The 19001-nt window shown below is 41.7% G+C and overlaps 1 protein-coding gene across 3 annotated transcripts in view; it reads right to left on the bottom strand.

The window, feature by feature from the left end:
- RNF217 (ring finger protein 217) overlaps positions 1 to 15521 on the bottom strand; it is a 132736-nt gene extending 117215 nt beyond the window's left edge. For all 3 annotated transcript variants that reach the window (XM_005551720.5, XM_045391591.3, XM_074036978.1), the window contains exon 1: positions 14544 to 15521. In XM_005551720.5, the coding sequence (XP_005551777.3) occupies positions 14544 to 15425 (882 nt within the window). In that variant the 5' untranslated portion in view covers positions 15426 to 15521. The remainder of the gene's footprint in view (positions 1 to 14543) is intronic.
- Positions 15522 to 19001: the final 3480 nt, after the last annotated feature.

Below are 19001 nucleotides of genomic sequence, written 5' to 3'. Positions count from 1 at the left end.
AGCATTTAGTGATCCTAAGCTTCTAAGGTCTATGCACAATTTATTTCAGTACTTTGTTTTAACAACTATTATAACTGAAAAGACACTTCATATAGGCAAAGAGATGCAAAAGTATGCACTGTTGCTTGTGCTTTCTAAATCATTATACTTACTTTGGTGTCTCATCTATCAATTATGCAAAGGTTGTTGCTGAAATTCAGCTAGTACATTCGTGCTTTCCCTGATGTCAATCTTGCAGCTAGTCAGAAAGTGTTAATGTTTTATATTATTTTAAAAAAAGGTTAAAAACTCTCTCTGAAGCTCTTCATTTGGATAATTTTTAAGCAGGATGGAAAATTCTGATTCCAAGTTTTTAGTTTGTAGACATACTAGTGATTTTAAAGAGAAAAGCATGTATGAACAGTTTGTTTTCAAAAATACTGAGAACAAACAAAAAAAATGAGCAAAGTGTCAGAAAAAAATTACTATCCTTTCAGGGTTTTCCTGCTCAGCATTCCTTCTAAGCTTTCCCTTCATCTCGAAGGAAAAGCCTCAATGATTCAAAAGGTGACATAATAAAAACTAAGAACAAAGGAAAGGTAAACCCAAGGGTTATCTATTCTGGTTGATTTAAGTTACACCTGAAGCCAGATGCATTGGCTGTAATCCCTGCACTTTGGGAGGCCTAGGCAGGTGGATCACTTGAGGCCAGGAGTTCGAAACCAGCCTGGTCAACATGGTGAAACCTCATCTCTACAAAAAGCACACACAAAAAAATTAGCTGGGTGTGGTGGTATGCACCTGTAGTCCCAGCTACTCGGGAGGCTGAGGCACAAGAATCACTATGAAGAATCCGTCTCAAAAAATAAATAAATAGGCCAGGCGTGGTGGCTCACGCCTACAATGCCAGCACTTTGGGAGGCCAAGGCAGGTGGATCATGAGGTCAGGAGTTTGAGACCAGCCTGGCTAACATAGTGAAACCCCGTCTCTACTAAAAATACAAAACTTAGCGGGCACCTGTAATCCCCTTTACTCAGGAGGCTGAGGCAGGAGAATTGTTTGAACCCAGGAGATGGAGGTTGCCGTGAGCCGAGATTGCGCCACTGCACTCCACCCCAGGCGACAGTGTGAGGAAGGCAGGAAGGGAGAGAGAGAGGGAGGGAGGGAGGAGAAACTACACCTGAAATACATGAACTTAACTAGAAATGACTAGGCTTAGATTTTTTTTAATTAAGATCAGCAAATATTCCCCTTGTGACACAAAAATAACTGTGAGAACTTGACAAACAGTATGTATACATATGTCTATGTATACATATATACATACATACACATATACCATATAGGTTTAACATAAAGCACCAACACTTGAAGACACAGGGAATACTTCTTTCTTTAATTTTAGGAGCCTATTGTTTTCAAAGTGTTTGTTTTAAAAAATATCTTGAGGAGGAAAAATTGTAACATAGGAAAAATATTTTTTAAAAATCTTGAGGCAGAAAAATGATAACATAGGAAAAATAAAACACTGAAGTTAAAACTAGTTAAAAGTAGGATTAAATGAGAATTTGGGGATTGCACCTATTGTTTTCCACCAAGAGCATCTCTGGCAAGAGAATGAAAGTCACTTTTCCCACTTTGCTTATATATTCATATGAAAAAAATGGACTGATTGCGGTGGCTCACACGTGTAATCCCAGCACTTTGGGAGGCCCAGGTGGTTAGATCTCTTGAGCCCAGGAGTTCAAGACCGGCCTGGACAACATGGAAAACTCTATAGCTACTAAAAACAAACAAACAAAAAATTAGCCAGGTATGGTGGTGCACGCCTGTAGTCCCAGCTATTTGGGAGGCTGAGGTGGGAGGATTGCTTAAGCCTAGAAGGTAGAGGCTGCAGTGAACCATGATTGAGGCACTGCACTCCTGCCCAGGCAACAGAGCAAGACACTGTCTCAATGAATGAATGAATTATTCATTAATTAATTACTTTCAAAAAGATGGGCTACAATCTGGCCATATGAGAGTCACTTGTGATTTCACCCAATAGCTCTACTTAGACGAACACACATTAATAATACACTAAACTCTAAACATTAGGAAAAATGGCTTACAAGCAATTGTTTCATTTTGCCTGCTGCTTTAAATTGTTAAGCAACCAGGGGAAAAGCTGTGGTGATTAAACTTGCCACATACAACTCAGAGCTCATGAGTTTCATGAACACTGAGTATGGCCAATAATCATGTAAGGAAAGAAAGCAAGAATCAACACCACAAAAGGGAAGCAATTTGCCAGGTACCCTATAATTAAGTTTTGAATCTTACAGTAGAGAATATTATTGAGGCAAATAGCTTAGAAAGATTTACAAAGGGATTAGTCATTCACATGAATGAAAAAGCCCAGAATTTAGTTACCTGAGCCAGGGGGCAAAGGTGGAGTGGGGCAAACATCATAAAAGCAACATGCCTCCTCTGTTCCAGAGAATACAGATCTCTAACAGGAAGAAACTCGAAGACAACATACATGCTTCTGGAAATTTAAACAGCTATCTATTCAAGAAGATACAGGTCACACGATAACATCACCCACACAAACTAGAATACCACAAACAAACAGTAGGCCAATTTCACAAAGATTGACTAGGGTGGTTAATTCTGCAGTGTCATTAGATACAATGCTATTTCTATACAAAATATATCTAGACTACAAAAAAAAATCTGTTACATGAACTCCTTTTATTCAGAAAGATAGTGCTAAGCTTTTCAACTATTTTAACTGTAGCTGAAGCTGTAATTTTGATATACTCTAATGGAAAGGAAATTATGCTATACAGAATAAGATTAAGTGTTGTTAATCAGAATTATTGGAAGCTGACCCTGACACCTTGACATATTTCAATTACAGTGGAAATACTTAAAATATTTAATTTTAAAAGAGAATAGCTTTCACATAAGTTTTCTTTAAAACTACGTGAATCTGTATTATTAAATTATTTAAAGATAAAGCACAAAAACACACCAACAAAGTATTTACTAATAGAATGATATGAATTGGAAATATTTAAGGAAATGATAGAAAATATATAATTTTTTTTAATTAAAATTCAGGCTCGAAAGCTAATTCACCACATTCTTGATTTTTCTCTTAAGTAGTGGAGGTTTTAAAATATGGCCCCAAATTCTCTGACACTTGCCCACAATAAATTGGGGTCAATGTCCCTTCCCCTTGAATCTGGGCAGGCTCATCACTGCCTCACCGAAGTGATGCTGAGGGCCTTCCAAACTTAGGGCAGAAAATGTCATGGAGTTTCCACATCCCTTGGGATGCTGGCTCCGGGTGAGGCCAATCTGCAAGTAAGAAGCTCTGCTACTGCCATGCCGGCAAGGCCATGTGTGGGCACTCTGTAGACAGCCACAGCTGAGCTCACTGACAGCAGCCGGCATCAGCTGCCAGCCAAGCAAGTGACCTGACATCTGACTACAACTGCATGAGAAATCCCGAAGGTGAACTGACTGGCTGAGGCCTTCCCAAATCCTGACCCACAATGTCATCATCAAAATAAAATGGTGTTTTTGTTTGTTTTTTTGATGTTCGTAGGTTCTGGAAGAATCTGTTAAACAGGAGACAGTAACCAGAACAGGTATTGGAATTAAAGAAGACAAACCTCAGTGATAGACGGGATGCTAGCATAAAGACTCAGGCCACAGTAGTTCACTGGATTGATGCAAAAGTCATTGCAGTTTCTGCCATTACTTTTGCACCAATCTAAATGAATGCATTGTAGAATAATATGTCAAAAGTTCAGATTAAAAGAGTTACCTTACTTTTTATAGCAAACATAATTTATTTTCAATCATTCACTCTCTTCTGGGCTCTGTGCTAGGTGCTAATTATGAAAGTAGCTCGGCCGGGCGCGGTGGCTCAAGCCTGTAATCCCAGCACTTTGGGAGGCCGAGACGGGCGGATCACGAGGTCAGAAGATCGAGACCATCCTGGCTAACACGGTGAAACCCCGTCTCTACTAAAAAATACAAAAAACTAGCCGGGCGAGGTGGTGGGCGCCTGTAGTCCCAGCTACTCGGGAGGCTGAGGCAGGAGAATGGCGTAAACCCGGGAGGCGGAGCTTGCAGTGAGCTGAGATCCGGCCACTGCACTCCAGCCTGGAGGACAGAGCGAGACTCCGTCTCAAAAAAAAAAAAAAAGAAAAAAGAAAAAAGAAAGTAGCTCAAAGAATAATGGGGGAGCATTGACGTAATAAACATCAAATTATCACATACCATTTAATTATAAAAAGAGGTAAATAATACAGTGGTGGCAGAGGAAAAAGGACTCTAAGAACCTTAACAGGACTAACTCAGTCTGGTGATATAAGGAAGACTGAGTCAGTGAACTGAAATTAACCATGAGAAGAATACTCTGGAGGGAGGAGAGCTGGAGTGACAGAAGAAGGGACTGAAGAAGATGCAGAGGCCAAATCTTACCCACAGTGTTATGAGTTGGAATCTCTATGTGAAGCAATGAGGAGGCCTTACAGGTTTTTAAACAAGAAAATGAAATATTCAAATTTTCATTTAAAGATATCACTTTGCCTATCCAAATAGTTTACATATTGACAATATTAGCTTCTACTGTATTATTTATTTGTGGAATAAATTTAAACATCCACTCTACTTATAGAGTCTATATAACACACAAAGTGTTAGGAAATTAGGGAAAAAAATTACATGCATCAAGCTTTGTGGTCTAATGGAACCACAGAGCAGGAAACAGGCGATTTAAATACAGGGAAACAAGAATAATTGTATAGAAGATTCCTATATAGTTTGATAACCTTAGGTAAAGAGGGTTATCAAAGAATATAGGAAGGATGCTTAATCAGAGGGTCAAGAAGATTCTCCCAGAAGAATGTCTAAGCTGAACTAGCAGAATGAGTGTGAATGGGGCAAAGAGAGTTAGGGCAGCAAGGAAAGAAAGAGGATTCCCCTAAGACAAAACTTCATGTCACTAAAGGCAAAGGCTCATAATTCAGAGTCATGGAGCATTCAAAGAAGAAGAAATTTAATATCTCTATAGGTGTCGTGGGACAGTTGAGAAAGAAATCTCGGAGGGACACACAGGAGTCAGAATGCACAGGGACATAAAGATATTGTTATAAAGTTTAAATTCTAATTTATTAGCAAGAAGCAGGTGTTGAAAGGCTAGGAAGGTGAGTGCCAAGACTGGTCCAGCATTTTATAAAGAACCCTCCGGCATATGTGTGGACAGTAAGTCGGAGAGAGTCAAGAGAGCATCACTGGGACCAAGTAGGAAACTCTCATAAGAATCCAGGAGAGAAATGGTAGAGGCTGAGCAAGTGAAATGACAGCAGAAACAGAAAACGGTAGAGAGTACAGATATATTTTAAAGATGTAGAATTGAAAGGACCTGGTGATTAATTAGATGTGGGAGATAAGGGAAAAGAATAGCTCAGTGATGACCCCCAAGTTTCTGACCTGGGTACAATTACTGGAAACGGAATCTCAAAAAAGAAGCAAGGCTTTGAGCACGTGGCAAAGAAGGGGAGGAAAGGGGGGTTTAGTTTTGAGAAGTTTAAGGTGCCTATGTATGGGACATCCACTACAGTTGTTCAGGAGAGAGATGGCTATATAATACTGTTGACTGGGGATAGAGATAAAGATTTGGGAACCAACAACAGGTAGGTGTTAGTTGAAACCATGAGAGTGGGTAAGATGGCCCCACTAACAGTATACAAAGTGAGAAGAGAAGAGGTTTAGCACAGGACCACGCAGGCAGCAACATTAAGAGATGGTAATTAATACAAGAAAGTTCTAACAAAAGGAATGACCAGAAACTTAGGAAGAAAACAGGAGAGTATGCTGCCATTAAAACTCAACAGTAAATCGGCCAGACCCCGTGGCTCATGCCTGTAATCTCAGCACTTCAGGAGGCCGAGGCGGGAGGATCACCAGGTCAAGAGATCAAGACCATACTGGCCAACCTGGTGAAACCCCGTCTCTACTAAAAATACAAAAATTAGCTGAGCGTGGTGGCGCGCGCCTGTAGTCCCAATTACTCGGAAGGCTGAGGTAGGAGAATCGCTTGAGCCTGGGAGGTGGAGGTTTCAGTGAGCCGAGATCACGCCACTGCGCTCCACCCTGGTGACAGAGTGAGACTCCATCTCAAACAAAACAAAACAAAAAAACTTAACAGTAAATCATATCAAATCATAGCTTTCCTAAGCCAAATTCCTCTTCACTTCCTTACATGAAGATGAGACTGAGTTTGGCTGTAATCTCTAGATCTAAGCGTGAATGGGAGCCTTTCACTTCCTCAAAACATGTAATTAAGTGTCTTCTCCTTCTTGGATTGGAAGACTTGTGCTTTTTGTACAATATGTGTATCAACTTAAAAGAAAAAGAAAAAGACAGGTTTACCTTATAAATGAGATAATCAATTTAAAGAATGCAAAAAAGCCATAGGTTTTGAGCCAAACATCTGAATTTCACTTCCACCTTTGCCATTCCCTTGCTTTGAGATTTTGGGCAAGTTATTTAATCTCTCTAACCTTGAGTTCCCTCATATAACATTCTACTACCTGCAGTACAAAAACAGAGTTGTTCCTGTTCTCTTGAACCCACTCTAACCTGAAAACCATCTCACGGCTGCCAATGAAAACAGCACTAGGCTCACAGTTACCAATAAACTCCTTGTTGGGAAATCTGACGGTCAATTTCAAACCTCATCCTGCTGGAACTATCAGAAGCATTAGACACAGATCATTATCCCTTTTAAAACACTGTCTTTGACTTCTGGGTAAGTACTCTCAGTACTCTTCTTGCCTAATTAGCTCACTCCCTTTTAGACTCTTTGCTTGTTCTTTCTGATGTCCCAGACTCCATATTCGTGAACACTGGAATGCTCGGACTCAATCTCCTATCCTTCTTCTCTAGCTAGTGACACTCCACAGGTGACCTCATCCAGTCTAATAGCTTTAAATACCATCTATATGCCATCTACGTTCAAATGTATATCTTCTGCTTAGATCTCTCTTCTGAATGCCAGACACCAACTGCCTACTCAACATCCCTTCATGAATGTCTAAACGGCATGTCAAATTTCTCATTCTCCCTAAACCTAGTCCTCCTACACTATTCTTCATCTTATTAAACGGCAACCCCAGTTTTCTAATTGCTTGGGCTCAGAACCTGACTCATGCTTGACTCTTTTTCTCTCATCCCACGTGCAATCACTGGCATTCTGTCAGTTCTAACCTCACAATATATTCCAAATTCCACCAGTTCAAACCACGTTCGCCTGTATCACTCTAGTCTGAATTGTATTGTCTCTCCTTTGATTTATTCCATAGTCTTCTAACTGATCTTTTTACTTCCAGTCTTGACTCCTACAGTATATTTTCCACAAAGAGATGGAGTAATCTCTTTTAAAGGGAAAGGCATATCTGGTTAGTCTTTTGCTCAGTATCTTCTTACAAGATCTTACTTTAGGGAAATGAAGATACTTGATGGGCTTAATCCCTGCCCGACCAGCTTTCCCCACTCCTTCTGCTGTATTCTTTTTAGCACTGCCCACTTCATTCTCTATGCTTCAGCCATGCAGATCTCCTTATAATTCCTGGAAACTCGCAAGTATGCCCCTACCTTTGGAACTTTACACCTTATAATTCTATTAGATATATTCATGGTTTGTTCCTTCATTTGCATCACGAAGATCTCTTCTCAAAAGTCCCTTCCTAAAACATATCCTCCCTGACGTCTCCCCCCAAAACTATAAAGTTGTCAAGGAAAATCCCTCCCCAATATCACCTTTCCCTTATTTCTCCTTCTCCATAGCCCTTATTATCTCCTAATATGCTAAATAATTTACTTATCTCATTGTCCATCTCCACAGCCTAGCATATAATTCCATGAGGTCAGGAGCTTTAAATGTTTTAGTTTCTTGTATCCCCGGAGCCTAAAACAGTGCCTTATATGTAATAAGTATTTAATATGTAAATGAATTAAAATTAAATGAAAATACATGTAAGAATGTTTACAAGATAGATGTCCAATAAATGGTTTTTCTTACTGTTTGTAAAAACTTACAAATTCAAGTGCAATTATCCAAAAATTGGTGGGGCAAATAGTAGTGATAAAGTTGATAGAGAACGATATAAACCAGGAGCCATTCTCCCATACACATTGAAGTTTTAAAGCAAAACTTCAATTTGGGAAGGTTCATTTTGTTTATAATGTAAAACCCTTCTGACAAACTGAATTTGAAAAAAAAAAATTTTTAAGTATGTCATGAATGATCCAAAACAAACTGAGCAAAACTGTGTTTTCTTTTAAATAAAGGCAGAAAATATTTTGAAATGAACAAAATACATACATCTTTATATTTACTAATATATTTTCAGCAATCAAAAATAGTTGAGAAATATTTATATTAAGAAATGAGTAATAGATTTATAACTTTGGATTAAACATAACAGAAGGAGTAGTAAGTAAGATTAATAAAAAGATAGCTGGTGTCCCAGAACTGGCTTAATAAAAATCTCCCAGAGAGAAAGAAGATCCATAGCTGTCTGGTAACTTTTTTTAAAAAAAGTTTATTTATGCCATCAGATAAAGCTGGGAAAAATACTGCCAACAAGGCTATAAGATGGTTCCTTTAGAACATTTAACACATTTATAGAGTATCTCATGGTGCTTGTCATACAGGTAGCCCAATAAATGCTTGTTAAATGCACAAAAAGTACACTGATAAGTGAAAAATTATAAGAAATTACCGCTCAGGTATGCCTACCTTGTCCATCACAAACCCGTAATAAAAAACTGAGAGTTTAAATTCTAATGATCTCTTTTTTATGTCTTTTGTATCAGGAGTTAAGGAAGAGCCTTCAGGTATAAAAGCTGAGCTCTACTCTAGGAGGGAAAAATCACACTCTAAAGGTATCAGCTGATGCCTTAGGTCAGTAGTACTTGTAATGTTATTTGAGATATTTTAGGCAGTGGAACGCAATGCAAGGTTCCTCTATGTAGTCTCATCTCCAGACAACTGAAAGAGAAAGGAAATACCCATGCAACATGCCTCGGAAAAAGTTCTGCTGGCCCCAGGGCTTAGCATTTGACAGAGGATTCCTCTAGAGAAATCAAATGGCAATTAAAATCAGATTTCAAAAAGTAAAAGAACAAGGGAAAGAAAAAAGAAAAATTATTAAAGAGCAATGATGTAGAGAGTGGAGGAAAATAATGGAATGAGTAAGGCATGAAAGCAAATGTTACTACACCCCCAGACACACACACACACACACACACACACATTTTGCACACAGAAGGATAAGTTTAAATATGCCTTAATTCCCACTTTTCAAATTTTTAGAGTGACTTCAACGAATTTCAGTCTCGTATTATTCTTTACATTTTCAGGACTACCAAAACCATGACGGGCATGACAGGTTCTATAAATTCACCTGTGTGAAGACAACTGCATTCAAACTCAACACTGAACATGATGGTTTCTAAAAATATGCAGGGTGCTTTAAGGTTTAAAGGAAATGAATTTATGGGGCCAGGATCAGTGGCTCATGCCTGTAATCCCCGAGCACTTTGGGAGTCCAAGGCAGGTGGATCACCTGAGGTCAGGAGTTCGAGACCAGCCTGGCCAACATGGTGAAACCCTGTCTCTACTAAAAATACAAAAAATTAGCTGGGCTTGGTGGCATGCACCTGTAATCCCAGCTACTCGGGAGGTTGAAGCAGGAGAATCGCTTGAACCCGGGAGGCAAAGGTTGCAGTGAGCCGAGATCAAGACATTGCACTCCAGCCTGGGGGACAAGAGCAAGACTCTGTCTCAAAGAAAAAAAAAAAAAAAGAATCTATGTTACACTTTTACCCATGAAGATTTGGATGACTCATAATTTAATAATAGGATATATAAGCTTTCACCTCTGGGTCACTGATTCTAGGGTGACTACAGTAGACAGTCATTTTAGGACTTTATCATCTAGCAGCTGTTTTATTCACAATCTGTAGAAGAAATGTGTTGCTTGTATCTATTAATACTCATTGGACAGGTGTATACATTCCAAGTTATATGCGTCTGCCAATCTCTAGCACTTTTAGGCAGAGTGGTGGAATCCACAACAGCTGTCACCTTTAGCAAGCCCTTTGGCATCCTCATTTCTCGTCCTTTCTTCATCTAAAATACTAAATATTAATATTTCATATTTATGACAGATTTTTCTCTCTAAACCAAATCATAAAAGAAAGATTATCTGTGGAGGATTTCTGAAATGAACATAGCATCATTCTATGAAACAAAGAAGGCAACAGAAAATATTTCCTCCTAGGAAAATGTGGTAAAGACCAAGCCAGCTGAGAAGACCAATACTGAGAAGGGTTAAGAGACCTGCAGGATATTGCAGGCATCCCTGGGACTACATGCTTTAGCCATATTCACACATGCATACACAGGTCACTGGGAAATGTACTTCTGAAATGAATGGGCCAGAGATTTATGTACGTGAGCAATATAATATCAATAATAGAACTATCTCTGTCCTGGAGCTCTACAGCTTCTAAATCAACATCTACTGTGGTGCTAAAGATTTATAATCTATTAGTCCACCCCTTCACCATGACAATCAGAAATCGGATGACACCCACTGCACTGTAAAGTTATTCCACTAAGAAGGGCTCCCTAGCCACAGTCATGGCAATAACTGGAGAAGAACTATGTTTTGAAAAATAAAACTACAATTTTATACACAGTATAGAGGTACTTAAGTCACCATCTAATTTGCTATGTCTATATTGAAATATTGATGACACCTACCAATTGGCCTTTGTCACAGATTAGTCCATGGCACTGGTGAAAACATACTGTCTAAAAATCCACATTCCTGTCTTCCAAGTTCATATCTTCTTTCAAAGAACTCTGCATCTCCTTTTAGAAAAATATTCATTTAACCAGGCAATAGTCCAACTCACATTTAATATGCATTTTAATGTTGGCATGAAATGTTTAATAGGGACTCTTTTATTTTCTTAAATGATGTTAAATAATGCACTATGTGGCACAAACTAAAAGAAATGGTGGGAAAAAAGTCACTAATAGCTCTTTATCTCAAATACATCATTTTTTGTAAAGGTTTTAAGAACCTTGAAAGTTTAGGCTTGACACATTTGCTTCTGTCAAACCTAAGAGAACTTTTAAGATGAGAAAGAAAGCACTCACTATGCCCTTTTGATGTGGTTCAGTAGGACAGAAAAATAACCATGCAGTTTGATTTTGTTTTGCTTTGGAACTGGTGGGTTATTACAGATTGTCTGCAATTATATTTCATTGAGGAGGAAATTAAGGCATAGAGAGGTTAAGTGACAGAGAAACACAACCTTTGAGTAGAAGGGACCATAGAATTGCCATAGATCAAAAATATTACAACCACAATCCTGTATTTTTACTCACTGAAAAAGGCTATTTTATGTATAAGCTACAAGTTTATCTAAGCTCTTTAATTCTAAGTTTAATTACAAACTTAGCAAACCTGTTACTTTTGTCCACTTTAAGCCTTTGTCTTTTGTCTTAAATATCAAGAAGCTCAGAACAGAATTTAGTGCCAATGCGGAACACCACTTCCTAGCCTTGGTTTCTGGGGCAATCTCAGGCCTTTCATAAATTCAGTAAGTTCTGGCTGCCCATCTGTTATAGACCAGACAACGCTATAGATGCTAAAGATACAGAAGTGTACAAATCATGTGAAAACTTCTGTCGTGACTTAATGAAGTGTAAGACAGAGTATGTTAGTGCTATGGAGAAAATGAAAAGCAGGAAAAAAGAGAGCGTGTGGGCTGGTCAGTGAAAGTCACAGGGGATGACGTTTGAATATAGCCCTGAAAAGGAGTACAGTGAGCAGATAAGACGGCCATGGAGGGAACCTTCCTGGAACAGGTAAAACCAAGTACAAAAGCCCTGAGGTGAAAGCATGCCCGGTATCTATGACTCATCTTTTTGTTGCTGTTTATTATTTTAAATAATGTATATTATTATTATTTTTTTTTTTTTTTTAATTTTTATTTTTATTTTTTTTTTTTTTTGAGACGGAGTCTCGCTCTGTCACCCAGGCTGGAGTGCAGTGGCCAGATCTCAGCTCACTGCAAGCTCCGCCTCCCGGGTTTACGCCATTCTCCAGCCTCAGCCTCCCGAGTAGCTGGGACTACAGGCGCCCGCCACCTCGCCCGGCTAGTTTTTTTTGTATTTCTTAATAGAGACGGGGTTTCACCGTGTTAGCCAGGATGGTCTCGATCTCCTGACCTTGTGACCCGCCCGTCTCGGCCTCCCAAAGTGCTGGGATTACAGGCTTGAGCCACCGTGCCCGGCCTATTATTATTATTATTATTTATTTATTTATTTATTTATTTATTTTTTGAGATGGAGTTTCGCTCTGTCACCAGGCTGGAGTGCAATGGTGTGATCCTGGCTCACTGCAACCTCTGCCTCCCGGGTTCAAGCAATTCTCCTGCCTCAGCCTTCCAAGTAGCTGGGATTACACGTATGCGTCACCACGTCACCATGCCCACTTAATTTTGTATTTTTAGTAGAGACAGGGTTTCACCATATTGGTCAGGCTGGTCTTGAACTCCTCAGGTAATCCACCTACCTCAGCCTCCCAAAGTGCTGGGATTACAGGCGTGAGCCAACACACCCGGCCAATAATGTATATTATTCTTTATTGAAAGTCCCAGCAAATACTCTGGAAGAAGGTTAGGAACATACATACAATCAGAAATGCTGCAGACAAGCTTCAGATACCGTGTCACTGTAGAGTAGTTTTTAGTGGTTGTACTGTACACTGCAATGACCACTTGACTATCTCCCTCTGTCTCCCTACCACCATTACTAAAACTTCCTGAAACTAACTTACGAGATTTAATAAAGAAAAAGAAAACTGCTTTGGGGAAAGGGCCCACCATAAGGAAATCAAACTGCTAGTTAAAGTGCCCCAAGCCACAATGACTACCTCCCTTGAATTTCTGGTACGTGTATCCAGCATTTAACAGGAAGTGCTATCTGGAATTGTTACTCTATTGACATCTCATCCCATGCTACCTTGTATTGTTCTTTTGTACACATCTGCTCTCACAGTGACTTCCCTGGAGCCAGGCTTATGTTTTGGAAATGTCTGAATCCCATCACAGGGCAGCGAAATCTGTTTGAGGATGATGGTACAGAAACTACCACAACCAGCAGCAGACATTCCTCCTGTTTTTAAGAATCTCTGTAGATAACGCATGAAAGAAACAACAGTCTCTCAGAGGCTTTTCAATAATCTCCACTATTTCAGCCAACTTACTGTTTATGTAACATACCGTTATAAGTGTCTGTTTGCATTTTCAGTTAGGGACTGTATACACTTTCAGTCTAGACCCAAGCATGAGTTAGACACAAAAAACAGAGGAATCACATGGTATGGAGCCCTGTTCAGTTTGCGCCGGCCAATGTTATTAAAAACACTATGATGTGCAAGGGACTCAACATGAAGCTACCACATATGGGACTCTCAGACATTGTCCAGACAGTCTAACAAGACAAGCAGACACCAAAGAAACAACTTCAGTGCATGTAAGATACTGTGAAAGTATATAAGCAGTGACTTGGAGGGTGAAGCAACGCTTCACAGAAGAGTTGGCACCTGAACACACAGGGTTTTGAAAGATGAATAGGCCTAGGACAATTGGACACAGGATCAAAGGGCATTCAGGATTGTGCAAAACACTGGCAGACACATCACAGATTGAGAACTGCTGGAAGAACGCATTCACCCTCAGTGAAGGAAAGCTGGTCTGGTGCACTCTCCAGCTTTCCAAGAAAAAAACCAAGTTTTCAAATAAAAGCAGAGGACGAAAGTTTCACCAGTACTTGTTTTGAGAAACCTCTTAGCCTCTCTTTGCTTTGTTTTGCTCTTTCTGTTTTGCTTCCCTCTTAAAGAGCGCTGGCTTAAAACCTCAGTGAAAAAAAAGTACTTCAACTTTACTGTGGAAAAAGGAAACTGAAAAGTAGGCAAAGGCCAAGGGATAAATTTTGTTAAACATTCACGCTTTTCTGGAATATATAAATGAAGCAAAATTACAAATTCATGTATCGTGGGTCTAAAATATTTGTTCCAATTCTTTTCTCCACCAGCTCCGTAAATATTTATTCTATGCCCACTGCTTGTTAGTTTCTGGGATACCAGGCCGATGAGGCAGTCTCTTGCTCTCCTCCTTTGAGCAAGCTCGTGCTTGCAATCCTGTATAAGAAATAAGAGGAGGGCAAAGACTTGTATCTTGTGCCTTCTACACCTGCCAACCATAGCCTGAAGTTCACAGCAAAGTTAAATTCCAGTTAAGTCAACCAGTGAGGTCAAAAGGCACTTAAATAACAATCGAGACGTGAGAAACTAACAGAGATCCTCAGTAAGTGTGTCCGTCACCTCTTCGTGCGAGCAGGGAGATCAGATTGAGAGCAGGACCTCCTCGCCAGTGATTTGGAATGATAAATGGGAAGAGAAGGGGGTGAAGTTACCTGGGCGCTCAGGTAGACTTTGAGGCACTCCTCGCACACGGCCTTCTTGCAGCAAGGCAGGGGCTTGATGGGCTTGTCTTCCAGGCACACCCGGCACATCAGCACCATGAGGGGCGCATAGGGATCCCCTACACCGCCCAGGCCAGAGTAGGGTGGAGCTCCCAACAGGCTGGGCATGGAGAACGGCTCGGGCGCCAGGTAGAACTCCAGCTCGATGCTGCCGCCGTCGGGGGAGAGGGAATCCGTTGGGAGGGACAGTCGGGGGCTGGGGAAGGAAGAGCGGGTGCTGGGAGGGTTCAGCACTGGCGGAGCCCCAGGTGGCGACGCGGGCGGCGAGAGCTGCTCCGAGGCGGGGGCCTCGGGCAGGTCGCTCTCCACGCAGTACACGGAGCAAAAGACTTGTCTCTTGGCGAGGGGCGGGCGCCGCTGACCCAGCACGTCCAGGACCAGTCCGTCGGCGGCCCCCGCGCGGGTCCTGGGCTCCAGCTCCTCGCCGGGGGGCGCCTCCTGCTGTTCATCCCCTCCCTCTTTTCGATCCCCAGCTTCCTCCTCTTCCTCCTCCAGCTCCAACTGCAGTTGCAAGGTCTGGGGGTTGAGAGGCCCGGTGAGTGCCAGTCCCGCAGGCTGCGCCGGTGCTCGGCTCTTCCTCCAGCCCGGGGCCCCCAGGCTCCTCGCGGGCTCCGGGGCGCTGGTGTCCGCGCAGCCCCAGTCGCTTCCGCAGCCACCGCCGCTCGGTTCGGCGGAGGCGGCGCGCAGCGGGGGTGCCCGGGCGCTGTCCCCCTGAGGCCTCGGGGGCTCAGGGTGGCCCGCAGTGCCACCGGCCAGGGTCTGCGACTCCTGGGGCCCGCCGCCGCCGCTCACCGTGCTCTGCTCCTCGCCCATCGCCGCCCGCGGCCCGCGCCGCCGCTGCCCATCCAGCCGCCGGGACCCCCACCCGGCGCCGGCGGGCAGCGGGGGCAGTGGCTGGGCTCGACTCGCGGCTCCGCTTCTGCTTCCGGGTCCCTCCTCCTGGGCTGGGACGCCCCAAGTCCCCTCCGGGGAGCCCGTGCTCCGGGGCCGAGGCGCGTGGGGAGCCTGGCCCGGCCCGCCGCTCCTCCTCCTCGTACTCTGGCGCGGCCAGGCACCGCCTCGGGGGCGCCGAGGGCCGCTCGCTCTGGGCTCGGGCGCGCCCGCCCCACATGCAGCTCAGGGCGGCGCCGCAGCCCCAGCGAGCCTCGGGCGGGACAGAGGGGTCCCGGTGGAGACTGCCGTCAGTCCCGCGCCATCACCGGTCCCGGCTGCCGGACGCGCGGTCGGAGGGCGGTGGTCAAAGGGTCGAGGGGCCTGTGGCGCCGCCGCGGCGCGCACCAGGAGGTGCAGCCGGAGCGCTGACCAGCCGCAGGGCCCCTGGGGGAGAGGCCGAAGCGGGCGACCTCCCTCTCCCCGCGCTTCACCTACAGCCCTCCTCGCCGCCCCTCACCCCACCCCTTTGGTGCACACCTCCCCACACGTACACACGCGCGCAGGCACCCGCGCGCACACACACACACGCACACCCTGAGTGGGTGTGATCTAAGAGCTGAGATGCGCTCTCTCGCCCAGAGTTCACACTCGGCCTCAACAAAACCCTCAAAGCAGGCAGGCACCCCTTTGGTCTCCGCATTCAGTAGAACTTCCTACAAAACTACTAAACACTCAGCTCTGGAATTAGAAAACGCTGGCTATTTAGGATGTCGAGTTCAGAGAAATAATGCTAACGATTATGAATTCTAAATGCTGTATATTACACCTCTGTTTTTCTGCCTAGTGGAGTAGAAAGAATCTTTGAAACCCATAAATAATCGAAAAAGTACTTTCGATCTACTCCTCCAACTGTAATCCTTACAAGAGTGGGTAACTAATTTAAGATTTGTCCCTTTTTCTTCCCCTACAGAAGTGAGAAGTTTTGTTTTTTGTTTTTTTAACCCTTTTCAGTATTCCAAAATGGATAGCACAAGGTGGAAAAATGTCCAGGCCTAGTTAATAAACTGGATCATTAGTGGAAATCATGGGCAGTTTCATTAGCATAACCATATTTATCCTCAAAACTGTTTCCAAAACAACAATTATATTTGAGCCAGAACTTAATTATGTGTTGATCTATCTTTATTTTACAGGAAGTATTACTCACCCAGACACTGGTGTGTTTTAGTTCCCTAAAGCCAATGAAAACATTTTTGGGAAGCCAGCCCTTGTTTTTTTCCTCCTGAGAGGGAATTCAATTTACACATTCATGTAATAGCACGGAGCTGTAAAGTGTGTAGAATTTTATTTTTTAATCTCGAATTTGTTATTGGGTTGTTCTAAAATATTTTCCAAATCAAATGCAAATGATACAAACTAAGAAAGCAGTGTAATGTCAAAGAACATTTCCATCATATATGTGTGTCTGATGCTCAGTTGCAAGCGAAGGTATGAATTCGATGTCTAAACGCCATGTCATCTATCGGTCTGACCCGAGAATGGAAAATTCTTATTTTGAAGATTAAATGCTATTCGAGGATTCTTTTCTTTTTTATCTCAGCTAAGTGATTTCCTGGTAACTGCTGTTTTCTCCGAATGATACTTTAAGTGCTTATTGTTTTAAAGACAGAGACAAGAAACCTACTTTTGTGTGCCTTTTGAGTGTGCCAACTGATGGCCAAGCCACTATTCTTTCCAGAGATATAAAAGTAATCTGCGTTTTCCAGGTGACAACAGGCTAAAACTAGAGTATCAATAATGGATGCCAAAAAGTATATTCCCACAGCGTCTATTGGAATAAAACCTCTCAAAGTCCTCTTACAGTTTTGGGAACCCCTCCTCACACACATTTTTCACTCGTATTCTGAGAACTTGTTCTTCCAGTGTTTACCATTTTATTCCTTATCCCTTAGGTTCCAGCTTACTGGAAGTGGCTGTCCTCTACACCAAACCCATTAGAAGTCCCTGCTGGGACACCTGATGGTCGCCCATATCTCTGCTGGTTAAAACTGCAGCCCTTTATTCTTCACTATAGAATTCATCGGGACTTTGTGAAAATAGAATAATATGTGGTTCCCTATTTCCACCCTCCAGATTGGCCCAAACTTGCCTGAATCCTTGACCCACCACCCCGGCATTCAATCTAGCGCTCATGGGACTCCAGCAGCAGGGAAATGAATTAAATTGAAAAGTTAACATGGTGGTTCCACCAGGAATTTTCTCTGAAGTGCACAAAGCACCAGTAATGATTGTGCCAATGGGATTAATTTTTTTAAAGAAGGATTGGTTGAAAATATTTTATTAACTAATATTTAATATTTTAGCAAAAATTCCATTTATGTACCACAAACTTAATATTCTCAAAACTCAAACCATCTGCTCCATCTCAGGTTGTATACAACTGTTGATACAACGTAGGTACTATCACTAATATCCTGCTCCTACATCAAAGCCTCAAAATGTCTTAATCTGCAGTGAATTGTGTACCTTCCCTAAAATCCAGACTTCCGTATCAGAAAACTATGTCAGTTTTAGAAAGCAGTTTTTTCTATTATTGCCTTTCTTATTCTGGCATTAAAACATGACTTGTTTTTGGCTCCCTTGAATTTTTTTTATCATTTTTATTAATGCATAATATGTGAACATATTTGTGAGATATGCATGATATTTTGATACATGTGTACGATGTGTAATGATCAAATAAAGGTACACAGGAATTCATCACCTTGAACAGTTATTATTTCTTTGCATTGGAAACATTTCAGATATTCTCTTCTAGCTATTTTGAAATATACAATATATAGCTATAGTCAGCCTACTGTGCTATTGAACACGAACTTAGTCCTTCTATCTAACTATATGTTTGTATACATATAACCAACTTCTCTTCATCTGCCCCTATGTTTCCAGCCTCTGGGAACTATCATTCTCCTCTCTATTTTCATGAGATCAACTTTTTAAACTCCCATAATCAAGAACATGTGATATTTGTCTTTCTGCACCTGCCTTATTTCATTTAACATAATGATCTCCAGTGCCATCCATGTTGCTGTAAATGACAAAATTTCATTTTATGGCTAAATAGTATTTTATTGAATATACATACCATATTTTCTTTATCCATTCATCTGTTGATAGACACTTAGTTTGATTCCATATCAACCTATTGTGAATAGTGCTGTAATAAATACAGGAGTGCAGATGTCACTTTGATTTATTTCCTTTCCTGTTACTGGATAAATACCCAGTAATGAGATTTCTGGATCATATGGTAGTTCTATTTTTAGTTTTTTGAGAAACTTCTATACTATTTTCTATAATGGCTGTACATATTTACATTCCCATCAAGAGTGTATAAAACTTCCTTCTTCTATGCATCCTGGCCACCATTTGTTATTTTTTGTCTTTTTGATAATAGTCATTCTAACTGCGGTAAGATGATATTTCATTGTGGTTTTGATTTGCATTTCTCTGATG

Source organism: Macaca fascicularis, chromosome 4, assembly GCF_037993035.2.
Source record: "Macaca fascicularis isolate 582-1 chromosome 4, T2T-MFA8v1.1".
Taxonomy (NCBI): Eukaryota; Metazoa; Chordata; class Mammalia; order Primates; family Cercopithecidae; genus Macaca; species Macaca fascicularis.
This window is presented reverse-complemented; position numbering and strand designations above follow the sequence as displayed.